Raw genomic sequence first — 24,101 nt, 5'->3', positions numbered from 1 at the left:
CCTTCCCCCTTTAACATCCGCATGCTATCCTCAGTCACATCCGCCTTTCCTCTATATAAGCAGCGTGTCGGCAGGAAATGCTCATCGTGCGCCCATCAAAGTCACACAACAACATGTACAGAGTTTGGAAGTCGGTGCACACATAAGGCGCCCCGTCCATTTTTTTGAAAATTTAAGACTTTTAAGTGCGCCTTATGGTCGTGAGAATACGGTACACAATACGCATAATTTGGTGATAAATTAATTTAAGACAACAAAAAAATCTGAGGAGCCACTTGGGAGCCGAAAGAGCCGGCTCTTTTTTGTGAGGTTAGCTAAAACAACCGGCTCTCTAAAAAGAGCCGAAATTTCCATCACTACTGGCTACTCCCTGGATCATGGAGGATGACATAACGCATATAGATGGACCCGGCTCTACCATTTGATTCAGGGGGTGGGGGGGAAACAGTGAAAATAGAAAATAGACACTATTATTCACGTTTTTATCTGGGTTAACACCAAATTTTGATATGTTATTGTAATCCTGCTAAGAAATCGAGATCATAACAATGCGTCTCTCCATGCAAAACTAATTGAGGCTAATCAGCGCTGACACAAACGTTAGTCACACTGCTGTGGCAACACTCAGGCTTCCTCACACACACACACACACATACAAACACACACATAAACACACACTTGCAGCAATGTGATTATTGAATGTGAGTGTGTATTACGATGAATATGCCTTATTTCTGTCTGGATAAGCAGATGGGACCTGTGGAGAGAGCACCTGTTCTCATATTAGTCTTTTAAGAACGTCTGCACCAGTCTGATTAGTTTGCTCCGCCATGACATCAACTGCCGTTATCGTCCGACGAGCAAAATAATCCAAACAAGACGGAACCTCGCTGCAGAGCTGAGTAAATAAAGTATGACGCACTCTCTCCGTTTAGAAATGAAGATGATGAGTAAATTATACTTTCCTTTTTTTTTTTTTTTTTTTTTTTTGCTTTTGGTAGTCGTACCTCGCTGAGAATGTGAATTAAAATACAGGACTTGACGTCAAGAGAAGGCATGGATTCATTCTTAGGATGAATTCATGTAAGCAGACACACTGCAAGCAAGCGTTCTTTTATCATTCAGTTAAGCAGTTGTCAAAGCCTTTATATGCTCATTACCGCCCCCTGTAGGACTGGAGGACAATGGCTATGTGTCACTGCTAGCCTAGTTTTTGGAAAATGACAGATCTATTACAATTTGATATGATTATATTATGTCTATTTTTATCTCCATTCACTTTACTAGTTTTACATCTATTCTATTTTTTAATACTTTGTTGCATAGTATTGCATTCATGAAACTCTCTTGAATCTTGAATCTCATAGAGCTGACTGTATTGTATTCGAACTGCTGTATTTATTTTAAATTACATGTTTTTTTTTAATTACTACTAGGTTTGATGTTTTGCATTCATAAAAAAAACATTGGCAGTAACGCGACGTAGTTTTTACTAACTCCACAAGATGCATTGAAGTATCATGAGTTCTCCGCATCCAGCAGCTTTATCCATCTCTGCGTGCGCTTTAAAATGTCGAATGTATTTAAGTAAAACTCATGCGTGTGTTCCGCTTGCCATACCGTTGTTGGCGGTGAACTCATCGGCCGTATTAATGCTGGCTGAGCAGTTTGCTCCTTACCGCTATTACAACATTGGTTCTGTTGCTGCCGTGTCGTGCCATACGCTCGCTCGTAAAAGGCCACGTGGTCAACGAGAGCTACGTGTTTCTTTGCGCTTTCTCATGCACTCCAAATCATTATCAGAGTTAAAAAAAAACAATAAATGGTTATCTATAACGTAGGCTATCATTACAGCATTCAGCCTGTGTTTCTTTTTTTTGGTACTACAATATGCGGATATTGTATGCACCTTTGAGTAGGAAAACTGATACTATTATGAATATTTTATTGTGGTACTATTATTTCTACTAAAAAAATGCATCTACTTTCCTCACAGCTCCTGAAAGAGTCTGTTCACGTCAAATATCCATCTTTTATTTTTTGGAACCCACCGCTTTCCCAGCAGCGGGCTGTCACTCAGCCTCCATTTATGCCCGCCTGTGAAGTCTCTACGGTCTTCATTACGCACATTTCAACAAGAGGCCCGAGATGAAGACGCTGGGAATAAAGAGAGCGGAAATGAAGTGAGATCAAGTCATTACATTGCTGCGTGCGGACATATTGGATAGAGACAGCGTGAACCGGCAGGTTCAGCGCAATGAAGTGAAATGTCCAAAAGGAGCATAAAAGCAGGGATGTTTACCGACTATGAGACAACATTAAAGCTGCTCCAATCAAGATCGTCGCTGAACCTTTAAGTGTCTGCCGCCTCCCGTCTGGCCTCCTTAAAGGCGATCCGTCACTAGAAGGATCAGAGACATAACAGAGGACAGTCTGCATTTTTAACGCGGGGCCTCCTCAATATTTGATGGCGCCGAGAAGAAGCGTCTCACGTAGCGCATGACAGCTTTGCAGAGACAATCTCAGACTGTGAACTTTTACCAGCTTTAATGCATTCACCAATACAAGTGTTGCATCCAAAAGTCGGCCTTTTACAGATGATGATGCACCCGTTTGGAGAGAGGCGTTAATCTAGCAATATGTTCGTTTTGCAGAACTGCTGAGAGGTGCTTCTAACATTCTGCTTCTCTCGTGCAGCTGCGAAGGTTAGCGTAATATTAGAAACACCTCTCAAGATGGTGATGGTTGCCCACAACGTGGCGCAAAGCCGTAGGCATGCGTCGTCAACGCCCATTCATTAAGACAAGCAATTAAAATGACAATCGACTCACTCAAACTAACACCCCACGACATTTGTTTCACTAACCGCCTGCTTGTCACTTAATCGATGAGCGATCTCTAAGGCCGATAAGTAGCCTGTTTGCCGTTCTTAATTGATATTGATGGGCTCATTATCCCAGCGGGGATACGGCAGACTTTATCTCATTATTAGATGATGCTTTAAATGTTGTGCACACATGCGCATGCTGTGAATCATTTACGGTGCCAGGATGCAGTATATCATGTAGACCTACACGTTTGAAATAACGCTGGGTTCTGGCACACACGCCAGGTTTTATTGGAACGAGGTTATTGTGGTTGGAGTTTGTACTGTGTTGTGTTTACAGCATTCGGACCCTCTCCTGCATCTAAATAAGGTCAACACTTTGACAGATGAACAATCGCTGAGATTTTATACTGAAATGCATAACACAAATACACATGATGTCTGGTGGAATACGGTGTGGTCATCTACAAACATGCTTTTGGTAGTTGTTTTGTCTGAAGGCGTATTTTAATTGTTTTTTAATTCATACGGCTCTTGTATATTGCTGCTTATGATTAAAAAAAATAACATATTTTTTACTAAATACATTTTGTTTTGCGTATTTTTTATTCACCTATAATCTTGCTATTAAATTATATGAATTTATTTCTGAAATGGTATTATTTCTCCACCTAATACGGGGGAATGTTGACAAACTAAATTTGAAAATAAAAATAATAATTAGTTTGTGTAATTAAATGTAATTAAAATAAAAGTTTAATCCATTTAGATTTATCTCCTCCATGTTTTATTCACACAATGTATATAGTCCCGGCAGTTTTACTTTGATTTGTATATTTTACATTGAGTTTTTTGTGTAGCTAAAATATAGTGAAAATATTCTAAAATATTTAATTTTGTATAAAAAAAAATAATGTATTGTTTTTATTTTACAGTATATATTATCTATATGATGAAAATGATGATTAAGATTATAATACATGAAATGTCCCTCTTTATGGGCTCAATAACGTCTTATCAAAAAGACTCAATCATTTCGTGTTTTTGGCATGACGCATCACTAGACTATAATACAGGTTGACATACTTCTAACGATAAGCTCCATTCCTTGTGTTTGGAAATGTATAAAGTAAAGTAAACATGTACCTTTAAGAGGCGGCTGTGACTCAGTGAACCTGTTGGGACAGATGCGAGGACCTGTGTGACGTCCAAGCGATTAGAGAGGAAAGAGAAAAGATGAAACCAAGGTGGATACCAGCAGCAATGTGCTGTCGTCACATGTTTGCTCAAACAGAAAATTCTATCAATGAGTGGGAGATAAAGGCTGCTAGGAGCACAAGCAGCACATACTGTGTATAAATGCGTAATATCGGCGTGTGTTTGTGCGCTGACCTTCTCCATCCTGCAGTAACTTGGGAAATCTGCTTTTTTTCTCTACGTCAAGAAGAGTCCAACTCCCCGCAGCCGTTTCCATTGGAGAGAAAGGAGTAAATACAATTATCATATTGACAGCAAGCAGCCCGGCCGTTATGCTCCACTGACTTTTTCGGAGGGAAGAGAGAGTTGGGGAATGACAAATTGGCTGCTTAAATGAGGGGAGAAAACATGCAGATATTAAACTACTCTCTACGGGGACAGCAGATACGGTTTAGGAAAACAAACAGAACAACTGTTTATTTCATCCTTTTTCGAGGATACAACACGTTGGAATAATTATGATCAACGTATTGTTTGTGTAACATCACATGTACGCAACTCATCCTTAAAATGAGATTAGGTGATGTAATTTAGTTGTGCGTTTAAACATTTTTATTACGATACATTGTTACGTCACATTACGCAATGCTGTGCTAATGGCTTAGTTTAATGTGTTATGCCATGTTATTTTATGCTTTGTTATGTTATACGTTATGCTATCCTATGCTATGTTATGCAATGCTAGGCTATGCTATGTCATTATGCTATGTTCGTGTTATGTTATGCATTGCTAGGCTATGCTATGTCGTCATGCAATGTTCTCGTTATGTTAAGCTATGCTATCATGCGTTATGATATTCTATGTTCTTATGCTATGCTATGCTATCACATGTTATGTTAGGCTACGTTCTTGTAATGCCATAGGCTTTGCTATGCTTTGCTATGAGGTTATGTTATTGTTATACTGTGCTATACGTTATGTTTATGTTGTTGTTATGCTACCATATGCGACCAGTCCAGGGTGTACCCCGCCTGTCGCCCGAAGTCAGCTGGGATAGGCTCCAGCATACCCCTGCCACCCTAATGAGGAGAAGCGGTATAGAAAATGGATGTTATGTTGCGTTCTTGTTACACTATGCCATTGTAACGCTGTTCAGCCATGCACCCAGGCCGGGGATGGAACCGACATCTACAAATCCCTGCTGAATGACAGTTAAGTTGCGCTAGCCAACAAGCTAAAAGCCCATATGTTACATCATATATTATGTCATAAGCCTTATTGTCGTTTTATAGTATTTATTTTTCTTGCTTATGTGCTTCTAACATACTGTATGAAACTTTTTGTTCAAAGGTAAAATTTGTAAAAATGAACCCGATCCTGTTGAAATTTGTTGTGTTTATTTCGGGTCTTATCACAATAAAGGTTGGATTTCCTCTGCATTCTGAACTTCTGTTAGTCAGGTGACAAATGTGAATGACATTTTTTTAAATCCTCGACATGTCTTCCTTGCTGGAAACACCTTTTATTAGATTTCACAGTGCTATTTTTGGCTCCCATAACTCCTGTTTCTGCTACGCATGAAGGCACCGTATTTTATGTATTTTGTCCTTGCATGGGACGGATGATGCACAAAGCGGGGAGCAAGAGGTCAACGAGCTCCTCCATCGCTCCCATCATGCATCTGTCGCTTTTTATCAATCCGCTCGTCGGCTGTATCGGCGGCAGCGTTCAGCTACGTGTGTCTAATAGACTTGTCTGATGCATCGAGATGACAAGGTCAGCCAAGACAACATTTGGAGGGTTAAAGGGCCACCACGAAGATAGGAGAGATATGATTGGTTGGTTGCCATGACTCCCTGACAGGAAGATGATAGATGTCATGACGGAATTCATCTATGGAAGGATCATGTGAGAGCATCATCAAACATCATAACAGCTTCTTCCCATGAGGAAGGAGCCACGTGTACTAACAGCATCTCCACTCAGGAAATCAGGAAATAGAGATGTCTTTCAACAGTCAAACCCTAGTTTTCGTATGATTTGTTTTTCGGCAAAATTTTGCCCCCGGTTTTTGTTTTTGTTTCGGTTTTGAGCATAAGAAACTAGGCCGTTCGCCCTGTGCCGAATTAGCCAACAACTGTCAGAAATTCAAGTACCAGCGATCCATTATCAGCGAACGTCGATCAAGACCAAAAGTCAAACTCAGACTGAAGCATGCTATGGTGATCTCCATCTTCCTAAGTTTCATAAAAAATTCACGCCTTGGAAATGCGGTGCCTTTGAAAACCCCTACAAAGACCACATCGCCTATTAAGCAGCGCGGTAGGCAAGAGAAGGAAATGACGTTGTCACATGATCAACTGGATAGTCCAGTGAACAGTGGAAGGAACAAGAAAAAGACTACCGTAAATAAAAAGGTGAAAGAATAGACTGGGAAAGCTTTTGCAAGTCCGAGGACTTAGACGTGCTTCTTTTGTGGTGCCACAAGCCGTTACGGGATTCCTGATCCTGAGTGCAGTTTTACAGCACCATAACAAACAACATATAATACCTCTCTTAAGGTCTTGAAAGTCACATTTGTGCTACGTCACGCAACCAATCATGAGGCTCGATGGGTAAAACGTAGTCAAATCGGTGCGTAAAAAGTAGCTTTGCGATCATGGATGGTAAACATGACAGAACTGGAAAAATAAGAGTTTGAAATACAAGACAGAAGCAATCAGTGCCTCTCCTCCAGAGGAGGAAATGGATCATGTTCTTCTATTTTTGTGTCGCTCATCAATCGAGGCCTACACGTCACGACTTTCTACGTCTGAACCACGTCAAGCCCCCAGTCTGAGGGCCGTCACACACGTCCTACTGTGGTGGTTTTCACCTCCTAGATCATATTGTCGCTTCCTGTTGAGGAAAAAGCAAACAATTAAGCAGAGGACTACAAACATGCATCCAGAAGCCAGTCTGCTCCTGCTAATTAGTTCCTCTGAGAGCTATGCGCACACGCATGCATACTTGACACATACACGCGCACACACACGCACACAGCAGGGCATCTGTGCACCTCCACAGTACCCACAGAGATCATGACTGTATGTAGTTTGGCACAATGATGTTGAACATGTCATCCCACTGCTCAATGTAGCAACACTGACATCCAGCGGTAGAGGCGGGAAACTACAACCACGCTCAACCCTCGCCCCCCCACCCCACCCGACCCCACATGCTCAACATAAACTCACCAAGATGTGAGAAATTATTTCAGATGTGTTGTATAAATTCAACCTGCATCCTTTTTTAAATTTTAATATGATCTCTGACCTGTCTACTAGCACGGACTGGAAGTCAAAATAACGCGCTTCTAAAAAATCACCACCAGGTGGCGGTAAAGAGTCCAAGAGCGTGCTTTTTTTTAAGTAGAGTCATAAAAGCACTCCAATTTTGATATGGGGGGCAATGATTTGCTTTTGGTGTGGCGCTTTAAAAATCAAATTGATTATTTCCTTTCGAATGATGTCCCTAAAAACAACAGTAAAATAGAGGATCTTTGTCTTGCAATTTTGCAGTATTTCCCTCAACTACAGAAACCTTTACTACTGTTTTGGCAGTACATCCTTAAAACAACAGCGCTCCTGTTAAATGAACGATCTCTGATTGGCACTTTTTGCAGTAGTATCAAAAATAGCTGTGCCCCCTGTGACCTCTGAAAACAGCTGTAAAATGGAGGCTCTTTGACTTGCATTTCTGCACTATAATCTTAAACCAGCAGCGTTCCTGTTAAACAATCTTTAATTGGCATTTTTTGCAGCAGCGCCTTAAAAACAGCTGCGCGTTTCTGTCAAGTACATCATTTTTCATGTTTTTGCAAGAGGTCCTTAGAAGCAGCTGACAAATAAATAAATCTGTGACTAGATTTATGTTCCAGAAGAGCCTTAAAAACAGCAGTGTTCCTGTTTACTTTAAGTGTTTACTGTCAACTACAGGTTCTTTGATTAAAGCGATCCTAAAAACAGCTGATTTTGAGTAGAATTTTTGTAGTACAGCCATAAAAACATAATGGTTCTGTCATATAGAACTTGACAGAACTGCACATGATTAAGATCAGCAGAGTGCTGCTGTCAAATTTAAAATATTAGCTCTATTTGTGTTTATTATTTATATAGTCCCCAAACGCTCAGGTACTAGTAAGCATCAACTGCTGTGAGGAAACACTGGATATAGGTAGTTCAAATTTATTTCTAATATTGGTTTTCCAGGGACGTTTTTGTGTGTGTGTCATTTAGCCAAAGTCAAATAATGGTGCGTTCCAGGCATCTGGGAAAATGGACATTTTTTTTTTTACCTCCAAAAAAACGGGCATCGGAACGCAAGTGGAAGTGGAATGTCATGTTAATGACTTCCAGTGTCTACTTTTCTGTACAATGGTACACAATTGATTTGAGGTAGTCAGCTATGTTGTTGTTTTACAGTCGTCCCTCGTTACATTGCGTTTTTCAAAAAATGGATTAATAAATGACCGCCGTTTCGTGGTTGACTATGGACTATTACTAGTCATAAAATATTGATAAACATGTATTCTGGCCACTATGCCTTAGTAATGTTACATGACGTTAGATTACCTTCACACTGCACGTCGTCAGCCTCGGCATATCCTACACGACATTCCGCGGGGAAGTGATAAGCTTTTGGCTTCTTACTTCGTCTTCTTCCCCACTCCTTATGAAACACTTTCTTAAACTTAGCATACGTAAATTAGAGAGGCTAAGTAGTTAGCTCGGTAGCTTGCTATGCTAGCGGCGGCTGTCTCTAATGTCCCTGCAGTGATCCCGTAGCCTGGGCATTACAGTTGAGTAATGTGATGTAAACAAATAATAGGAGTGTAAATGTGACTATAGGTGTGTTCTTTCAAGTCTGCAAAGCTCTAATAATGGTAAAAAAAAAAAAAAAAAAAAATCGTATGCTCTAACTACGAAAATATTCCATTTACTAATACTGAATCATACTTTGCGGAAATTCACTTATCGTGATCGGGTCTGGACCCAATTAACCGCGAAAAACGAGGGACTTGCACATATGTTCCACTTATTGCAGGATGGTGTGATAAATAATACCAGCGAGGCATGTTGAAGTCAAAGAAATACAACTTTATTGAAGTGTAAACACAAACCAACCAAACTGCATAGGAAATGTTTAAAGTCTAAAAGAGTGCAGCGTGAGCAGCAAGTGGCCAAAAAATATTATAGTCTCCTTTGCCTTATTTAGACTGAAGACCTGACATCTGCACTTCCACTCAGCACAATCTGTGTGTTGAAGAGAGGCAAACATACATACGTACACACAAGCACACACACACACACCCACACACACAGAGGCCCTGATGAGGAAGCGCCAGCAGCACTCATCTAAACTCAGCTGGCCACAGCCACTCGTGCCGCCTCCTGGACTGTTGAGGGGGGTTTTACATTCAGTGGATGTCTGTTTGGACGCACAAACACGACGTCCGCCCCACGCCTCCCGCTGCTGGACCAACACCGACGTTGGCTTATGAGCACAACGCCCAATGGTCGCTATATATTGCTGGCGTGGCGACATTTACACTGAGATACAACGGTGTGTGGGTGTGTTGTGTTGCGTCCGGCAGCAGGTTGTTTAGAGCGAGCATCGACAAGACGCCACGTGACCCCTTTCTTCACAAAATACATTCTAAAAGGGCCAGCCAGCGTCAAGCGGTGTGTCGCACTTGTACTTTTTTGTAGAAGAAAATAATCAAGGGGAAACTAATCAAAAGCAGATTTGTCTAAATATGTAAATGGACACACAAAAAGATCAGACTAATCACTGGAATTGGGGAGCGGAAGGTGTTGGGATCTACTTAACTCTAAGGGACACATTAGGATGAGACACCAGCAGGACAGGCCTGCCGACCACTACCTGAGATAACTTTTTTTTTCTTTCTAAATTTTCACCAACCATATATATTTTTTTGTTGTTTTTTTTAAGAGTATACAATCATTAAAAAGGAGGTCTACGACCTTGCACACATCACCCGGTGCAGCTTGACTTTTTTTTTCCTCTTAAAAGCCACGAGAGGCCAGAAATGAAACACAAGGGTCGAGGGCCAGTCACATGATCCGTAGCCATCGCCTCACTTCCTGGATTCTGGCAAAGATTAGGAAGTGGACTTCTGCAGCTGCTTTGTGCCCGGGGGGACTGCTTGCCACATGACAGTGACGGGGTTGAGGTCAGAAACTTTAAGACAGGGGTGTCCAAACTTTTTTCCACCAAGCGCCACAAACACAAACATGAAAGGAGGTGGGGGCTATTTTGTGCATCAAAGATCATGCTAAGCTAGCTGAACAAAAGTACATCTTCGCTTTGTGTTTCGAGTGACAAAGCAAATGACTGTAATATCTTAAGATACAATGGAGCCTTTATCTTGATACCCCTCGGACTAGCTGACATAGCAAAAAACCCAACTAACCATGGCTTACTCTGTGACTTTGGACAGAAACCTAGCTATAATAAACAATTTCCCTCCATTTGTGCATATTTTATATTGATTCTTTTTTTCCGGAAGATATTGTAGCGTTCTGAGCTGTGTTTCAGGGGTTGGGCTGTAGGGGGCAGTGTTGTTTGCCTGCTGGTTGGAGTCAGACCAAGAGAGAAGGTGTCACCAAGTCCAGGTGGCCACAGTAAGTGTGGAGTGTGTCTTGCTATAAAATATACAGGACTGCTTTGTAGATGCCAATAAAAGGCTGATTTGTGCACAATCATCCTACCTCATCATTCAAATATTTTACACTCTTATCTAACATCTGCTGCTCTAATTTTGTTGTATGTCTTGACAACAATGCCAAGAAAGCTTTCGTACACATCCAAATCTTTCTTTCTGTGGCTAAAAAAAAAAAAAAAAAAATTGGTGTCAAATTCAGGTAAATACTGCCATGCCTTTACTTGGAAGGTTATTTTGCACTTAACAGGAAGTCACTGTGTGCATGATGCTGAGTAACTGGACTGTAGTTACGTTGTGGCTTAGCGAATGTCGACGCGTGTTGACGTCACCTTATGCAGGCACTTTCTGGTCTGTGACTTGTGTTGTCTGACACAGACGAGTGGCGATCTAAGCGGGTTCCACTGCATCTCTTTCATAATGAATGCATTTTTAGAATATGCCGATATGGACTAATAAAAAAATTAGCTGCTGACCCCGGGCTGCACTTTGGACACCCCTGCTTTAAAAGCTTCCCTTAGCCCTCACTGGCCTTCTGCGTCGGTTTTGAAAAGCGGCCTGCGTTGTTTGTCAGGAATCGCATGACCGGCTGAACGGGTTGTGCTCTGCCGGGCCTCTCCAGAAGGCCAAAAGGTTAATTCCATCTCGTGCACGCATACTCATCTTTGGGTAAATATCATGATACAAACATCCCAAAAAGTCAGCTACCCACCGCCCATTTCTTCTTTCTTTCAACACCCATCTGAAAATGACGCCGGTATAATAAGGACTTCTTAAAGCATGCAACAAAAACAAATAAAAGCTTTAAAACACTTTTTTTTCCCTCTTAAAGAGCGAAGACCTAAAGATCTTAAAGATAGAATTCTGCAATCTTTGTTTCCAAAAAAAGGATGCAGCCGTGGATGAACATTTGCAATAGTTAATACTGAAAACAACCCTGCTGCTGTGCATCTCTCATCCATCCTTCTTTTTTCTTTTTTTTTTTTTTCTCCACGTCTGCTTGCGCCACAGAGTTGATGTGTGCAGAAATATTGGGAACTTGTGCTGAAAAAGTTGAGGTCATTCTTGTGCGTCTTCGCCCTCGCCCGCCTCCACCCCCTCTTGCGAGCGCAATCTACCAGTTCAAGATAACAATGGGGGCACAGCCCTTGTAAGTGCATCCAATCAGAGCTGCAGGATTTATCCTCAGCTGCTCCGATTCAACATTTGTATCTCTGATATTATGGTCCACTCACGTTTTGTCATCTACAACAGCGTGGTCCTTGGCAAAAAACTCTGATCATTTTGGCACTATGCTATCCTCGGAAATATTTGATGATTCTCTGTGGATTTTTTTTTTCTTGAAAAAAAAAAAAAAAAAAAAAAAAAGGCAAGTAACTGTGCAGCAAAAAGCTGCTGATGGACCACAACACAAGTTTCAAAACAGTGCCACAATCTTTGGTCCTAGAACGACAGGACATGCACTGTACTGCAACACACCAGTCAAAAGAATGAGGTATATTTGTGATGTATAAACATCTGATGAGGTATGCTTACATGAAAACACACACACACACACACACACACACACACACACAAAAACAACTAAAAATGAGGTATTCAAAAGTAGTTTGAGGTATATGAATGTGAACAACGTTGAGGTAAATAACCACTGATGAGGTTGAGCAGATATATACAGTATCTCATTTCAGCAACCATTTTTATTGTGGTAAATCTTCTCAAAAAGGACAGTACTATAGAAATATGTTTTGGAGTAGTCAGCGTACAGCTTGTATAGCAGTCATAAAAGGGAAACACGAATTCCAAAATGCACTGTGACATTCTAAAGCACTGCATGATCCCCTCCCTTGGGAGAGTGGACCACATGGTGGTTTTCCAACATAAGGAGCCTAGACACACCTCCAAGGAAGGAAGGAAAGAAGGAAGGAAGGTGGAGGAGTGCAAGAGGTGTCTGACGTCCGCCAGCTCCAACAGTGACGTCATCATGGATGAGTGGAAGATGATTCCAGTAATAACCTGTGCAGCTCTGGTCAATTCCATGTCCAAGAAGATTAGCTAACGATGGTGCTCCCACTAAATGTGCCCACACTGAGGTGTTGTGTTGTCAGCTATTTAAGACCGATAATGAATGTTTGATCATTTTCAGTGGATAGTGTATCTATACTGCTATACAAGCGCTGACTATTCTTCATTTGTATAGTATTGTCCCTTGAGAAGATGTAACAAAATGATTGCTGAAAGGTTTGAGATATTGTGCATTGAGAATGTCTGTCCAGATCATGTGAAGACAGGTGGTCCCCTCCTCATAGCAGAGCGAGCATCGGTGAATCTTTCCACTGTTTTTTTGTTTGTTGCTAAAACAGTTAACAGAACATGAATTGTCGAGTGCATTTAAGTGGGGTACAGATTGAATCCAACTTTTATGGGCTACAAGGGTATTTCTGGGTGCTATGAATTGTTCTACGTAAGAGGGGGCAATGAGCTGGAGGTTTGTTTAAGGGGGCGCATAATGCAATGGGGGTTCTCTTTGGTTCTCTAGGTGGACACAAAAAAAGGATCTTTTTTTTCCAAGCACAGTCAGGGCAGCACTATCAACACAACTCCACGAGTTATGCCAGCAATGATTATTGAAGGACGTGACTTTTTAAATCGCCAAATGTTTTATATATAGTTAGCCTGTGCAGATATTCTAACTTTGGTTGACTCTAGTAGTTGGTCTATAGACCTCTATCTTTAGAGGATTGGTATACTAGCGCTGGGTGTGGAGAAGCCTCCACAAACCCAAGCGTTAAAAATAAGTTGGGGTGGGCAAGGCTTTGTGCTCACATCCTTCCGCAGGACTGGATGTGGCCCATGCGCCTTAAAGGGGTGGCTTTTCCACCACAACATACATCCAAAGGATTATAAAGTGAGGTGTTATTATTTTTGTCCTCTGGACTGTCTACTTCTGAGGCTTTTGTTACACAGCATTCCTCAGGGGGGAAAGGTGTCATTCAACTCTATGATTAAATCTCTACGTTAAGATCACTAATAGATCCTGATTTTAGTAAACGCGTCCCACAGGTCCTCACTTTCGGAAGAGATCAAGCGGTCCTTGCATACTAATCTTTGCATCCTCGTGGTTCATAGCTGGGTCTTTATGCCACACAAATCCAGTCCAACGAGATGCAACAGGGAGGTAAGGACAATAAAACATGTGTGATGTAATTTATCATCCATAAATGCAACTAATCAGCACCCACTCCTAAGAGTGAGTCAGTAAAGCTAAAAAGGAGGGCCTGAAAAGCGCTCATCATTTCTTATCAGCCCAACTATAACCTGAGCTATCGATTTTTGTAGCTGGGCCGTCACGACTATGCAAACACTGCAGAGTCTTCAAGGGGTCAAAAAAAATGCTGTAAATATGAAAAGACAACTGTACTGTACCCTAGCAAAGCCTTCTACTGAATGAATCATGCAGCCTCTACAGCGGTCTGAGTATTGTCTCAGCAACAACATTCAGGAGGTTCACGAAACTCACATAAAAAAAAAGAAGGAAAAATGCACAGCAAGAATTCCATTAATCCTGTGCCAAAAAAACCATATTTGTGTCTCTCTTAAATAAAGTATAGAGGTAGACTTTTCTTCTTTGTAAAACTTCACGGACTAATAATAAACCTCTGCTCAGTGACTATGAGTACATTCATAAAGAGCCAAATGAGGTAGGTGTGGAGCAGAGAGGTACAAGGTTTCAAGAAAAGTGAGAAATTCCCTGAGAAGGATACTCGAGGAGAGATTCCTGAAAGAACTAAGAGCAGCTGAGAATGAGGAAGGGAAAATGGCTCATTTTTTGCTATTGATTATCCATTTGTAGAGGTCCCCTTTGAAATACATACCACATACATCAGAATGATATCAGTGTGAGTGGGAAAAAAAACATCTAATTTCCCTTCTCGTCAACTTGCTCTTAATCCTCTTTCAGCTCTCCTCCCATTGTGTCAGTTTTCTGATTCATTCTCTCGCCTCCATTTCCTTCATAAAATTGCAAAACAGAGGGAGAGAATGTTGTTATTTTTTCTCCTAGAACTTGAGGATCCGATTGTTCCCGAAGTCAACAACCACGATTACGCCGTCCGGCGTCACGGCCACTCCAGAGGGGCGATCCATCTGTCCAAAGCCACTCCCCTGCGTTCCAAATTTGCATAAGAAGTTTCCATTGGGCTCAAAGACTTGCACACGATGGTTGCGTGAGTCTGCCACAATGATGCGGTTCTCCTGGTCCACGGCGACACCCTGCGGCCTCAGAAACTGACCGTTACCGATGCCCTCGGAGCCCAGGAAGCGAGCAGACTGGCAGTCGGGCCGAATGACCAGGAGCCGGTGGTTGTTGAAGTCGGTCACCACCAGGTGGTCCTCGTGGTTGAAGGCCACGCCTCTGGGGGAGTCAAAGTGTTTCCACAGAGCCCCCTCGAAGCCGTACTTGTTGAGGAAAGAACCGTCGGGGGAAAAAAGCTGCACACGGTGGTTCCTGGTGTCGGAGACCAAGATCTTACCCTCAGAGTTGACAGCCACATCCCAGGGATAGTTGAACTGCCCGTTCTTGGTCCCCTTTTCCCCAAACTTCAGCAGGAACTGGCCCTCAAAAGTAAACACCTGTCAGGGAAAGCAAATGGCTGTTTACATGCAGGGGAGTGAAAAGCATGAGGAGCTTTGTGTGAGTACATGTTTGGACATTTTTGGACATTCACTTTTCCTTCGCACATTTGTCACTGTGGTTTAGAAGTCCTGAAAGCACACATTCATACCTGCACACGGTGATTGTCCTTATCGGCCACAATGATTCGTCTCTGACTGTCACATGCAACCCCGGCTGGCCGGTCGAACTGACCGGGCCGAGAACCCAGAGAGCCAAACTTGTGGTGGAATGCGCCACAGGGCTTGAATATCTGAGGAGAAACATGGAAAACATGTCATTTATTAATCCACCATGAATGTTTCCTTACTGGTACTCAGATTATACACTTGCTCTGCAGCAAAAAAACCTAACTAATGAAGTTTAGTTTTACTACAATAAGCTTGAGACTGTCCAGAGGTTTTGGACTGTAGTTACAAAATGTCTACAAGACAGACTCACTGCTACATAAATATTTCTCTTCCCCTCTGGTGTTCATTTGTCAGGCTTTTCAGAAGACCTGTGAGGACCATTTATGTCAAGTAGTAAGCTTTTAAAATACTTCTGCAGCCACAGAGGATCAAGTGACTTCATGCCTCCAGTCTTAAATAGTTTTTGACCAAATGTGAGTGAATATAAACACACTGAGGAGTCTTAAGAAGGACCCCCCACCCTCCCCACTACCAAGTATAAGGCTGTGCTCCATACCTGTATGCGGTTGTTGCTTCGGTCCGCCACCACCACATATCCCTCCTTGTCCACGCTGATTCCCCAGGGACGACAAAGCTGACCATCACCTTCGCCCTCGCACCCGAAGGAGGACACTTGGGAGCCCAGGGAGCCGTAACTGCGTCCCGATTTCACAAACACCTTGAAGGGGCTGCCCTGGATGTGCTGGTTGCACACGAGCACCGACACCAGGTGCTCCCCCTCACATTTGGCCACGTAGCTGACTGTGTACGAGCCATTCTGGTGGTCGGTCACCTCAGCGGCGGACAGGGTGCTGTCGGCGACAGACATGACTATTGTGGAGACCATGTCCCCGCCGGACAGACGCGGCTCCCCATCGTGGTCGTATCCGATCACGGTAAAGGATGCATGCTTGCCACGAAGCGCACTTTTGAGACCATCGCCATGGGCTTTGGTGACTGGGGCAAAGGCTCCACTGCTGATTAAGCCCATAGACTGAATGGCTATGTATAGAGCCTGTTGGAGATTGAAAAAAACATAAGCATATCAATACCAGCCACAGTACTAATACAGTATAACATTGGAGATCCTACCTGGTCTGGAGGTGTGAACATGAAGCGGTCGTCCTCCTGCGGTTGCATCAGGCCCCTCAGTGCTTTCAACTCATGGATCTGGGTGAGCATTCGCTCCCGCGCCAGCAGTACATCAATATGGCGTCCCTCGTCCAGCACCTGGCTGACGGCGGCGATGGTGCTGTCCAACTTGGTCAGACTCTGGTGCAGTTTCTCCACCTGCAGGTACAGCGACTTTGCCTTCACCTGACGGATCTTCTCCAACTGGGGGGGGGGGGGGGGGGGGGGGGGGAGACGTTAATGCAAAATGGACTTTCGCATGTTTGCTCCATATTACAGTAAGTTCCAGGTTTTCATGACGTCATGACGAAAACACTTCCTTCGTCATGGACATGACACCGCCTCTGACGCACACAGAGTTAGATGTACCCACCCCCGTGTATTCACCCACCACTGGAAGAGAACAGCTTTGCAACAAAAAAAAGCAAAAAAAAAAGAAAGAGAGAGAGAGAGAGAGAGAGAGAGAGAGAGAGAGAGAGAGAGAGAGAGAGAGAGAGAGAGAGAGAGAGAGAGAGAGAGAGAGAGAGAGAGAGAGAGAGAGAGAGAGAAAGAAAGAAAGAAAGAAAGAAAGAAAGAGAGAAAGAGAGAAAGAAAGAAAGAAAGACTTCTCAACACATCTTAAAATAAAGACTGGAGCTCTAACAAATATCTGTCAGCCTGCCACAGACATGGGAACTGTAAGCTCAATCATTTTTGTTCTCATCAGCAAATAGGCTAACCTAGCGTGATGTTGCTACTAAAATGTGAGTGTAATGTTAGCACTGTAGGTCACATAGCTACGCTACTGTTTGTGTCCTCCTGTCCCACTCCAGCATGTTCCCCATTTCCATTGTGGTTTACTAAAAGCACTTTTACAATGTCTAAATTCCAGCATCAGGTCTACATCTTGGGCAAGACTTCTCAATACACTATTGTAGGGCCTCTGAGACTTATTTTAAATTATTGATAAATACTATGGGGCTTTTAAGTAAGACAACAGACTTCCTGAAGAGGTTGTTCAACAACTACAGTGGACCCTTGGTTAGCGTTGTTAATTCATTCCAGAAGATCTGACTCTCTCTGGCCGAAACAGATGCAAACGGAATCAATTTTTCCCATCAGAAATAATGTGAATGAAATTAAAATTGTTCCCGAAAGCCAAACATGCCAAACATGTTTTTATACTTTTACAATTATAGCTTTACATGCAGTAAACAATTCATGGTGATAAAAAAAAGGGATAAATAAACGTTTGAGGTTACTTTTACCTACATTGAGGATGTGATTCTTGATGTGACTGTTCCCAAAGACACGATGTGGCATCAAGACACCACACAGACACCACCTTCCTGTTCTACCATGAGTCACAGCATTTCTTGAATTCAATTCAATTAAATTCAATTCAATTCAATAGTGTTTCCCACCTCAATAACCAAGGAAAGTTGCAAGTGCCAGCATTTTGATAAAGAAGGTAAAAAACACTATTGACTTATTTGAATTACAGAAATAACTCATGACAATACAGGATGGTGGTGTCCGTGTTGTGTCTGGCTGACACATCGTGTCTTTGGGAACAGCCACGTCTTCAATGAAGGAAAAAGTAACAAAGGAAAAAGTAACCATATATTTATACCTTTCATTTGTCATTTATATGCATTTACAATTGTTTTATGCATGTAAAACCATAATTGTAAAGCTATAAAAACGTCTTTTGTGTTAACATTTTTGACAGTCAACCGTCGATGACAGACAGTGGGCCATCGTGGTTGGAAGCTAAGGACGTTTTGTGATAAAAAATACATTAAGAACACAGTTGGACTCACACTGTGTATTAATAACACAAGATGTGCACCGTATTGTATTGTACGCTAACTTCAGATGTTATTTTTACTTGAATTTGACTCACCACTTCATTGTGTTCTGATAGGCACTGGTCCTTTATTCTGACAGAAGGACCTAACAGACATACACAGGATGTCCACCCACAGGATGGCAGCAATGTACATAGTACATCCTATCAGGGTGACTTTGCTGTCATTTAAGAATCCATGTGACAAACTCAATGATATGAGTAGAATTTGTTAGGTAACATAAATCTGGTTGAATATGAATATGGCTCAAATACACCAGGGTGTTTCATTGTGGTTCAATGTTTCCCAGGTTGGGGTATCACGGTCATATCGCGTATGAAAGCAAAAAGGTGTCATATGCGTTTGTGTTACCATGAGATCAAAGTCCAAAAAAAAAAAAAAAAAAAAGGCAAAGAGCCGAAGGTGATGGGAGAACCTGAGAGCCTTTTATTTACCATCACCCAACAAAAAGAGTTCTACACAATAGGATGACCGTGTTTAATATAAGGGAGACCTTGCAGTCCCTCCCTACTCAAAGTCCAAAAGGGGGGCCTTTGTTATACATTAGCCCTAGTAGAAGTGCAATTTGCACATGTGAGGGTAGAGTTACACTTCATAGTCAAGTGAAGACAAATCCTGTTGTTAGTGACAGATACCCTGAAGAGGAGCAGCCACTCTGATAAAAGAAAACCTTCATATTCGTCACCAGTCACAGCAGTGACTCAGTTGAGTCTAACAGCTCTGCAGCGAGGAAACACAATGACAAGTGACTGTAGCGTCATCCCGGGTTTGTTTTTCCTGACAGCGCGGCTCATCATCACGCTGGCTGGCAGGAAGCCCCCGCCGAGCCGACTCGCTCATCTCGAATGATTCATGCTCGCTCTCTGAGCTACTGCACTGCCATGGTGGGGGAGCAGAAAGACTGCCATCATGCTGATGAAGCCGACAAGCGTTCAGCATCCGTTAAATTACTGCATGTTTAAGCAGCACTATCACTGATTTGTTAATATCAGGATGCCCTGTATCATTTCACATGGCTGTATTTGTCTGTGTAAGGTAACGCTTCTACTCCTGAACCGCTGCACACAAAAGGATGAACATTTGTCAAAATATGCACCCCTACTGTGTTGCATGTGCTGCTATTTTTCTGACAAGAACACCACATGGTAGTGTTATTTGGTTTAGCCAAATCACCACACACAGGTACACACTTGTAGGGGACTGGTCTGTAAAATTTGAGAAAAATTGGTTCCAAAAACATGGCCGCCATCAAGTATCAAGCTTACTTACTGAGCAGCTAACTGTCCATAAGTCATTGCCCAAATGTAATGATTGTGATAACTGAGGATATTTGTATTACATGTATGCTACAATATTTTCTATATATCTTATACATGTTTTTAGGGGGCGCCACACTTGTCATTTACAGTGACCATGGGTGTGCTCATTTTTTCCTCACAAGATTGTAAATCTAAACGAGGAGGATTCTGTTGTTCTATGGGGGACTCTTGCTCCTAGTTTGAAGTCCAAACAGAAACATCACACGCTTGTTTTTTTTCCAGAATTAACATTCAATAATAGAAAGCAGTAGGCTCTCATCTTGAACACATCAGCACAGTCCTCCTGCAGACTTCTCAGGTTTCACACACACACACACACACAAATCTGAAAATTTATGGCAGCAGAGCTCAGCCTGACATCTTTTTCATGGCTGAAAGATAAAATTGAATTAAAAGTGACATTTACAGCCACAGTGAAGACCATCAATACATCCATGTGCTCTAAGAGAGGAGCCTAATCCCCACCATTGCACAGAACCTTAATGGGTGCGGATGGATGAAGAGATACTTAAAAATGACAATGTGGTGTGACGTTATCACAAATCAACTAGATCACGAATGGGCTTGTCAATAACACCTTCATGTAAATTTGTGATGTAATCTAGAATAGACTGGTGTTATTGTTGTGCATGTAAACGCAACCACTGTCAGTCTCTACTTTACATGCAGCTTTCATCGGCCCAACTGGAATTCCTGACGCTCTCGCCGGCATTCCTCAAAGTTCAGCAAGCAGACAGAGAAAACCTCAGAGCATCGCAAATCTTACTGACAAGTGACCGTAAATTTAAAAGTTACAAGAGGACAGAAAAATCTACAATTCACTTCAACATGTGTAACACTCAGTCAGACAGTTGATTCACTAACAGAGGGAAAGAAAAGAGGGGGAAAACGAAGGAAAAAAAGAGAAAGTGCAATTGTTGACTCATGATTTTGCCAGGCAGGGTGTGATATGTGTGTTCAGAGGCGTGTAGCAGAGTAAAGAAGATTGAAGTGGGACTGTGGGGAAGGGAAACCTTCTTGCATTGACCTAAAAATACATCACAGCTGTGAGCAGGTGAGACCGAGGTCACTTATATAATATTACTCAATATGTCCACATTAATATATATATATATTTTCCCCCAATTCCAATGTCCACATCAAAGCCATTTCCAACGTGTTTATGTCCGCATGAAAATGCGTTTCATGCAGGCCGTCATTTGAGCTATAACTCCCAACTGTACGACAAAACACATTCAGCCAATAAGAAGGCTGAAGAAAGTCATGTCAGGAAAAGGCACAATAACCATAGGCTATATAGGCAGCTTGTGTCACTCGAGCGTGTAAATTGCTAGTGGAGTTAGTCCTGGATGTCACACATTCATTCATTCATTCATTTTTCCATCTACATGCCAAATGCACCGTGACCTGATCTCAGATAGGCGGAAGAAGATGGATGGATGGATGCCAAATGCAGAATATTCAAGTTCAAAAAAGGCATTTTGAAATTAGACAAACAAAAACATTTTGCTTGTGGCCAAAAAAACAGAATTAAAAAAAAAAAATCGTACCAATAATAATAATTAGGGGTGTCAGGAAGACACTGAGTTTACGAGACGATGAATGAGATTGGGTCTGCGAGAACGTTACTTTTAAGAATATATTGAAATCTACTAATTTCATTTCTACTACATGACACTCCTCTGCACTCTCTGCCTCCACCCACAACACAAAAGGACTGTATGACTGGCAAAATGGGCTCACTCCGTTCACGTCGTTGTTCTATGGAACCAACGCACCAGTGCTGAAACCCATGCACAGTGGGAATCCTCCTCCTGCCTGTTTGGAGGCGGAAGACATGCATGCACGTGGCAATATTGAGGTGGGCAAAATTATCCAGTTCATTTTCATTGATTGTGTGAATAATGAATTTATTTATCATCATCATCCCACGCCTACTGCCCACGAGACAGTTTTTTTTTCCTGCAAGAGAAATTGTGTCACTTTTTAATCTTGTGAGAAATAATTTATAAAATAATTTATAAAATAATTTATAAAATTATATTTTATATATATATATATATATACTGCTCAAAAAAATTAGAGGAACACTTCGAAAACACATCAGAACTAAACTGGGGGAAAAATGATCTTGAATATCTTTCCTGATAATAAGTGGGTGATGTATTAGTAACAAAATGATGCCACATAATTTGATAGAAATGAAAATGATCACCCTATAGAGGGGGGAAATCACAGACACCCCAAAAATGAAAGTGAAAAAATGATGCAGCACACTGGTCCATTTAGCTAAAATGTCATTGTAACAACTCAAAATGATTCTCAGTAGTTCGTGTGGCCCCCACGTGCTTGTACGCATGCCTGACAACGTCGGGGCATGCTCCTAATGAGACTACGAATGGTGTCCGTAGTGTCCTGGGGGATCTCCTCCCAGATCTGGACCAGGGCATCACTGCGGTACCTGGACGCATGGAGGAGATTCCAGGAGACAGGTAGTTACTCCAGGAGAGCTGGACAGGGCCGTAGAAGGCCCTTCAACCCTCAGCAGGATTGATATCTGCTCCTTTGTGCAAAGAGGAACAGGATCAGCACTGCCAGAGCCCTACAAAATGACCTCCAGCAGGCCACTGGTGTGAATGTTTCTGACCAAACAATCAGAAACAGGCTCCATGAGGGTGGCCTGAGGGCCCGACGTCCTGTAGTGGGCTCTGTGCTCACTGCCCAGCACCGTAGAGCTTCATTGGCATTTGCCATAGACCACCAGAATTGGCAACTACACCACTGGTGCCCTGTGCTCTTCCCTGATGAGAGCAAGTTCAACCTGAGCACATGCGACAGGCGTGAAAGGGTCTGGAGATGCCGTGGAGAACGTTATGCTGCCTGCAACATCATTCAGCATGACCGGTTTGGTGGTGGGTCAGTGATGGTCTGGGGAGGCATATCCCTGGAAGGATGCACAGACCTCTACAGGTTAGATAACGGCACCCTGACTGCTATTAGGTATCGGGATGAAATCCTTGGACCCATTGTCAGAAACTACGCTGGTGCAGTGAGACCTGGGTTCCCCCTGGTCCACGACAATGCCGGACCTCACGTGGCTAGTGTATGCAGGTAGTTCCTGGAGGATGAAAAAATTGATACCATTGACTGGCCCCCACGTTCACCTGACCTAAACCCAATAGAACACCTCTAGGACATTATGTTTAGGTCCATCCGGCGCCTCCGTGTTGCTCCTCAGACTGTCCAGGAGCTCACTGATGCACCGGTCCAGATCTGGGAGGAGATCCCCCAGGACACCATCCGTAGTCTCATTAGGAGCATGCCCCGACGTTGTCAGGCATGCGTACAAGCATGTGGGGGCCACACAAACTACTGAGAATCATTTTGAGTTGCTACAATGACATTTTGGCAAAATGGACCAGTCTGCTGCATCATTTTTTCACTTTCATTTTTGGGATGTCTTTGACTTTCTATCAAATTATGTGGCATCATTTTGTTACTAATACATCACCCACTTATTATCAGGAAAGACATTCAAGATCATTTTTCCCCCCAGTTTAGATCTGATGTGTTTTTGAAGTGTTCCTCTAATTTTTTTGAGCAGAGTGTGTATGTGTGTGTGTGTGTGTGTGTGTATATATATATATATATATATAATAGTAATTATTAAGTTAGGACTTTTCTAGGGCTTTTCAAGATACTCAAAGACACTTACCAGAAAAATAGAAGCAAACAATAGACCAAAATGTTTTAATTTGTACTAAACTATGCATGAGGTGTGTGAGGCAGGGACTTCAGGGTCGTGCAGCAACAAGAAAAATAAAGAAACAAACATTTTCAAACCAGCTAAGCTAACTTCAGTTATGTTTACGAGTTTAAAAAAATTGTATATATTTTTTGTTCCTACAGTGGGCGAGAAAACAGTCCGCGGTGTACAGAAAGAAAATCCACTAAAAAATGCTTCAGAAAAACACTTTTTCAGGGGATAGTGGAGGCCCCAGCCATATTAAATTCTCTAGCCGGACGCTCACTGTGCCATACTTTGAAAACGCCTGCCACAGTATGTAATGTACAAGTGCTAGTACTATGGAAGTAGGAAAATGTTACACGCTAATAATAATTTCTTTACCTCCACCTTTCTCAAGGACAAAAACACTGCAGCTGATAGCAACGACCAATTCAAGACAAAAGTCAGAGGAAATGTGAAGAG

At 42.3% G+C, this 24,101-nt stretch overlaps 1 protein-coding gene across 1 annotated transcript in view; it reads right to left on the bottom strand.

Moving 5' to 3' along the window:
• Positions 1–9,142: 9,142 nt before the first annotated feature.
• The window catches only part of trim71 (tripartite motif containing 71, E3 ubiquitin protein ligase), a 34,419-nt gene continuing 19,460 nt past the window's right edge, over positions 9,143–24,101 (bottom strand). The window contains exons 4-7 of the mRNA XM_054763370.1: positions 16,684–16,926; positions 16,109–16,606; positions 15,534–15,674; positions 9,143–15,381 (exon numbers count right to left, since the gene is read on the bottom strand). Coding sequence (XP_054619345.1) covers positions 14,809–15,381; positions 15,534–15,674; positions 16,109–16,606; positions 16,684–16,926 — 1,455 coding nt within the window. The 3' untranslated portion in view covers positions 9,143–14,808. The remainder of the gene's footprint in view (positions 15,382–15,533; positions 15,675–16,108; positions 16,607–16,683; positions 16,927–24,101) is intronic.

This window comes from Dunckerocampus dactyliophorus, chromosome 20 (genome assembly GCF_027744805.1).
Source record: "Dunckerocampus dactyliophorus isolate RoL2022-P2 chromosome 20, RoL_Ddac_1.1, whole genome shotgun sequence".
Taxonomy (NCBI): Eukaryota; Metazoa; Chordata; class Actinopteri; order Syngnathiformes; family Syngnathidae; genus Dunckerocampus; species Dunckerocampus dactyliophorus.
Note: the sequence above shows the minus strand (reverse complement) of the source record. Positions and strands in the feature narration are given on the sequence as shown.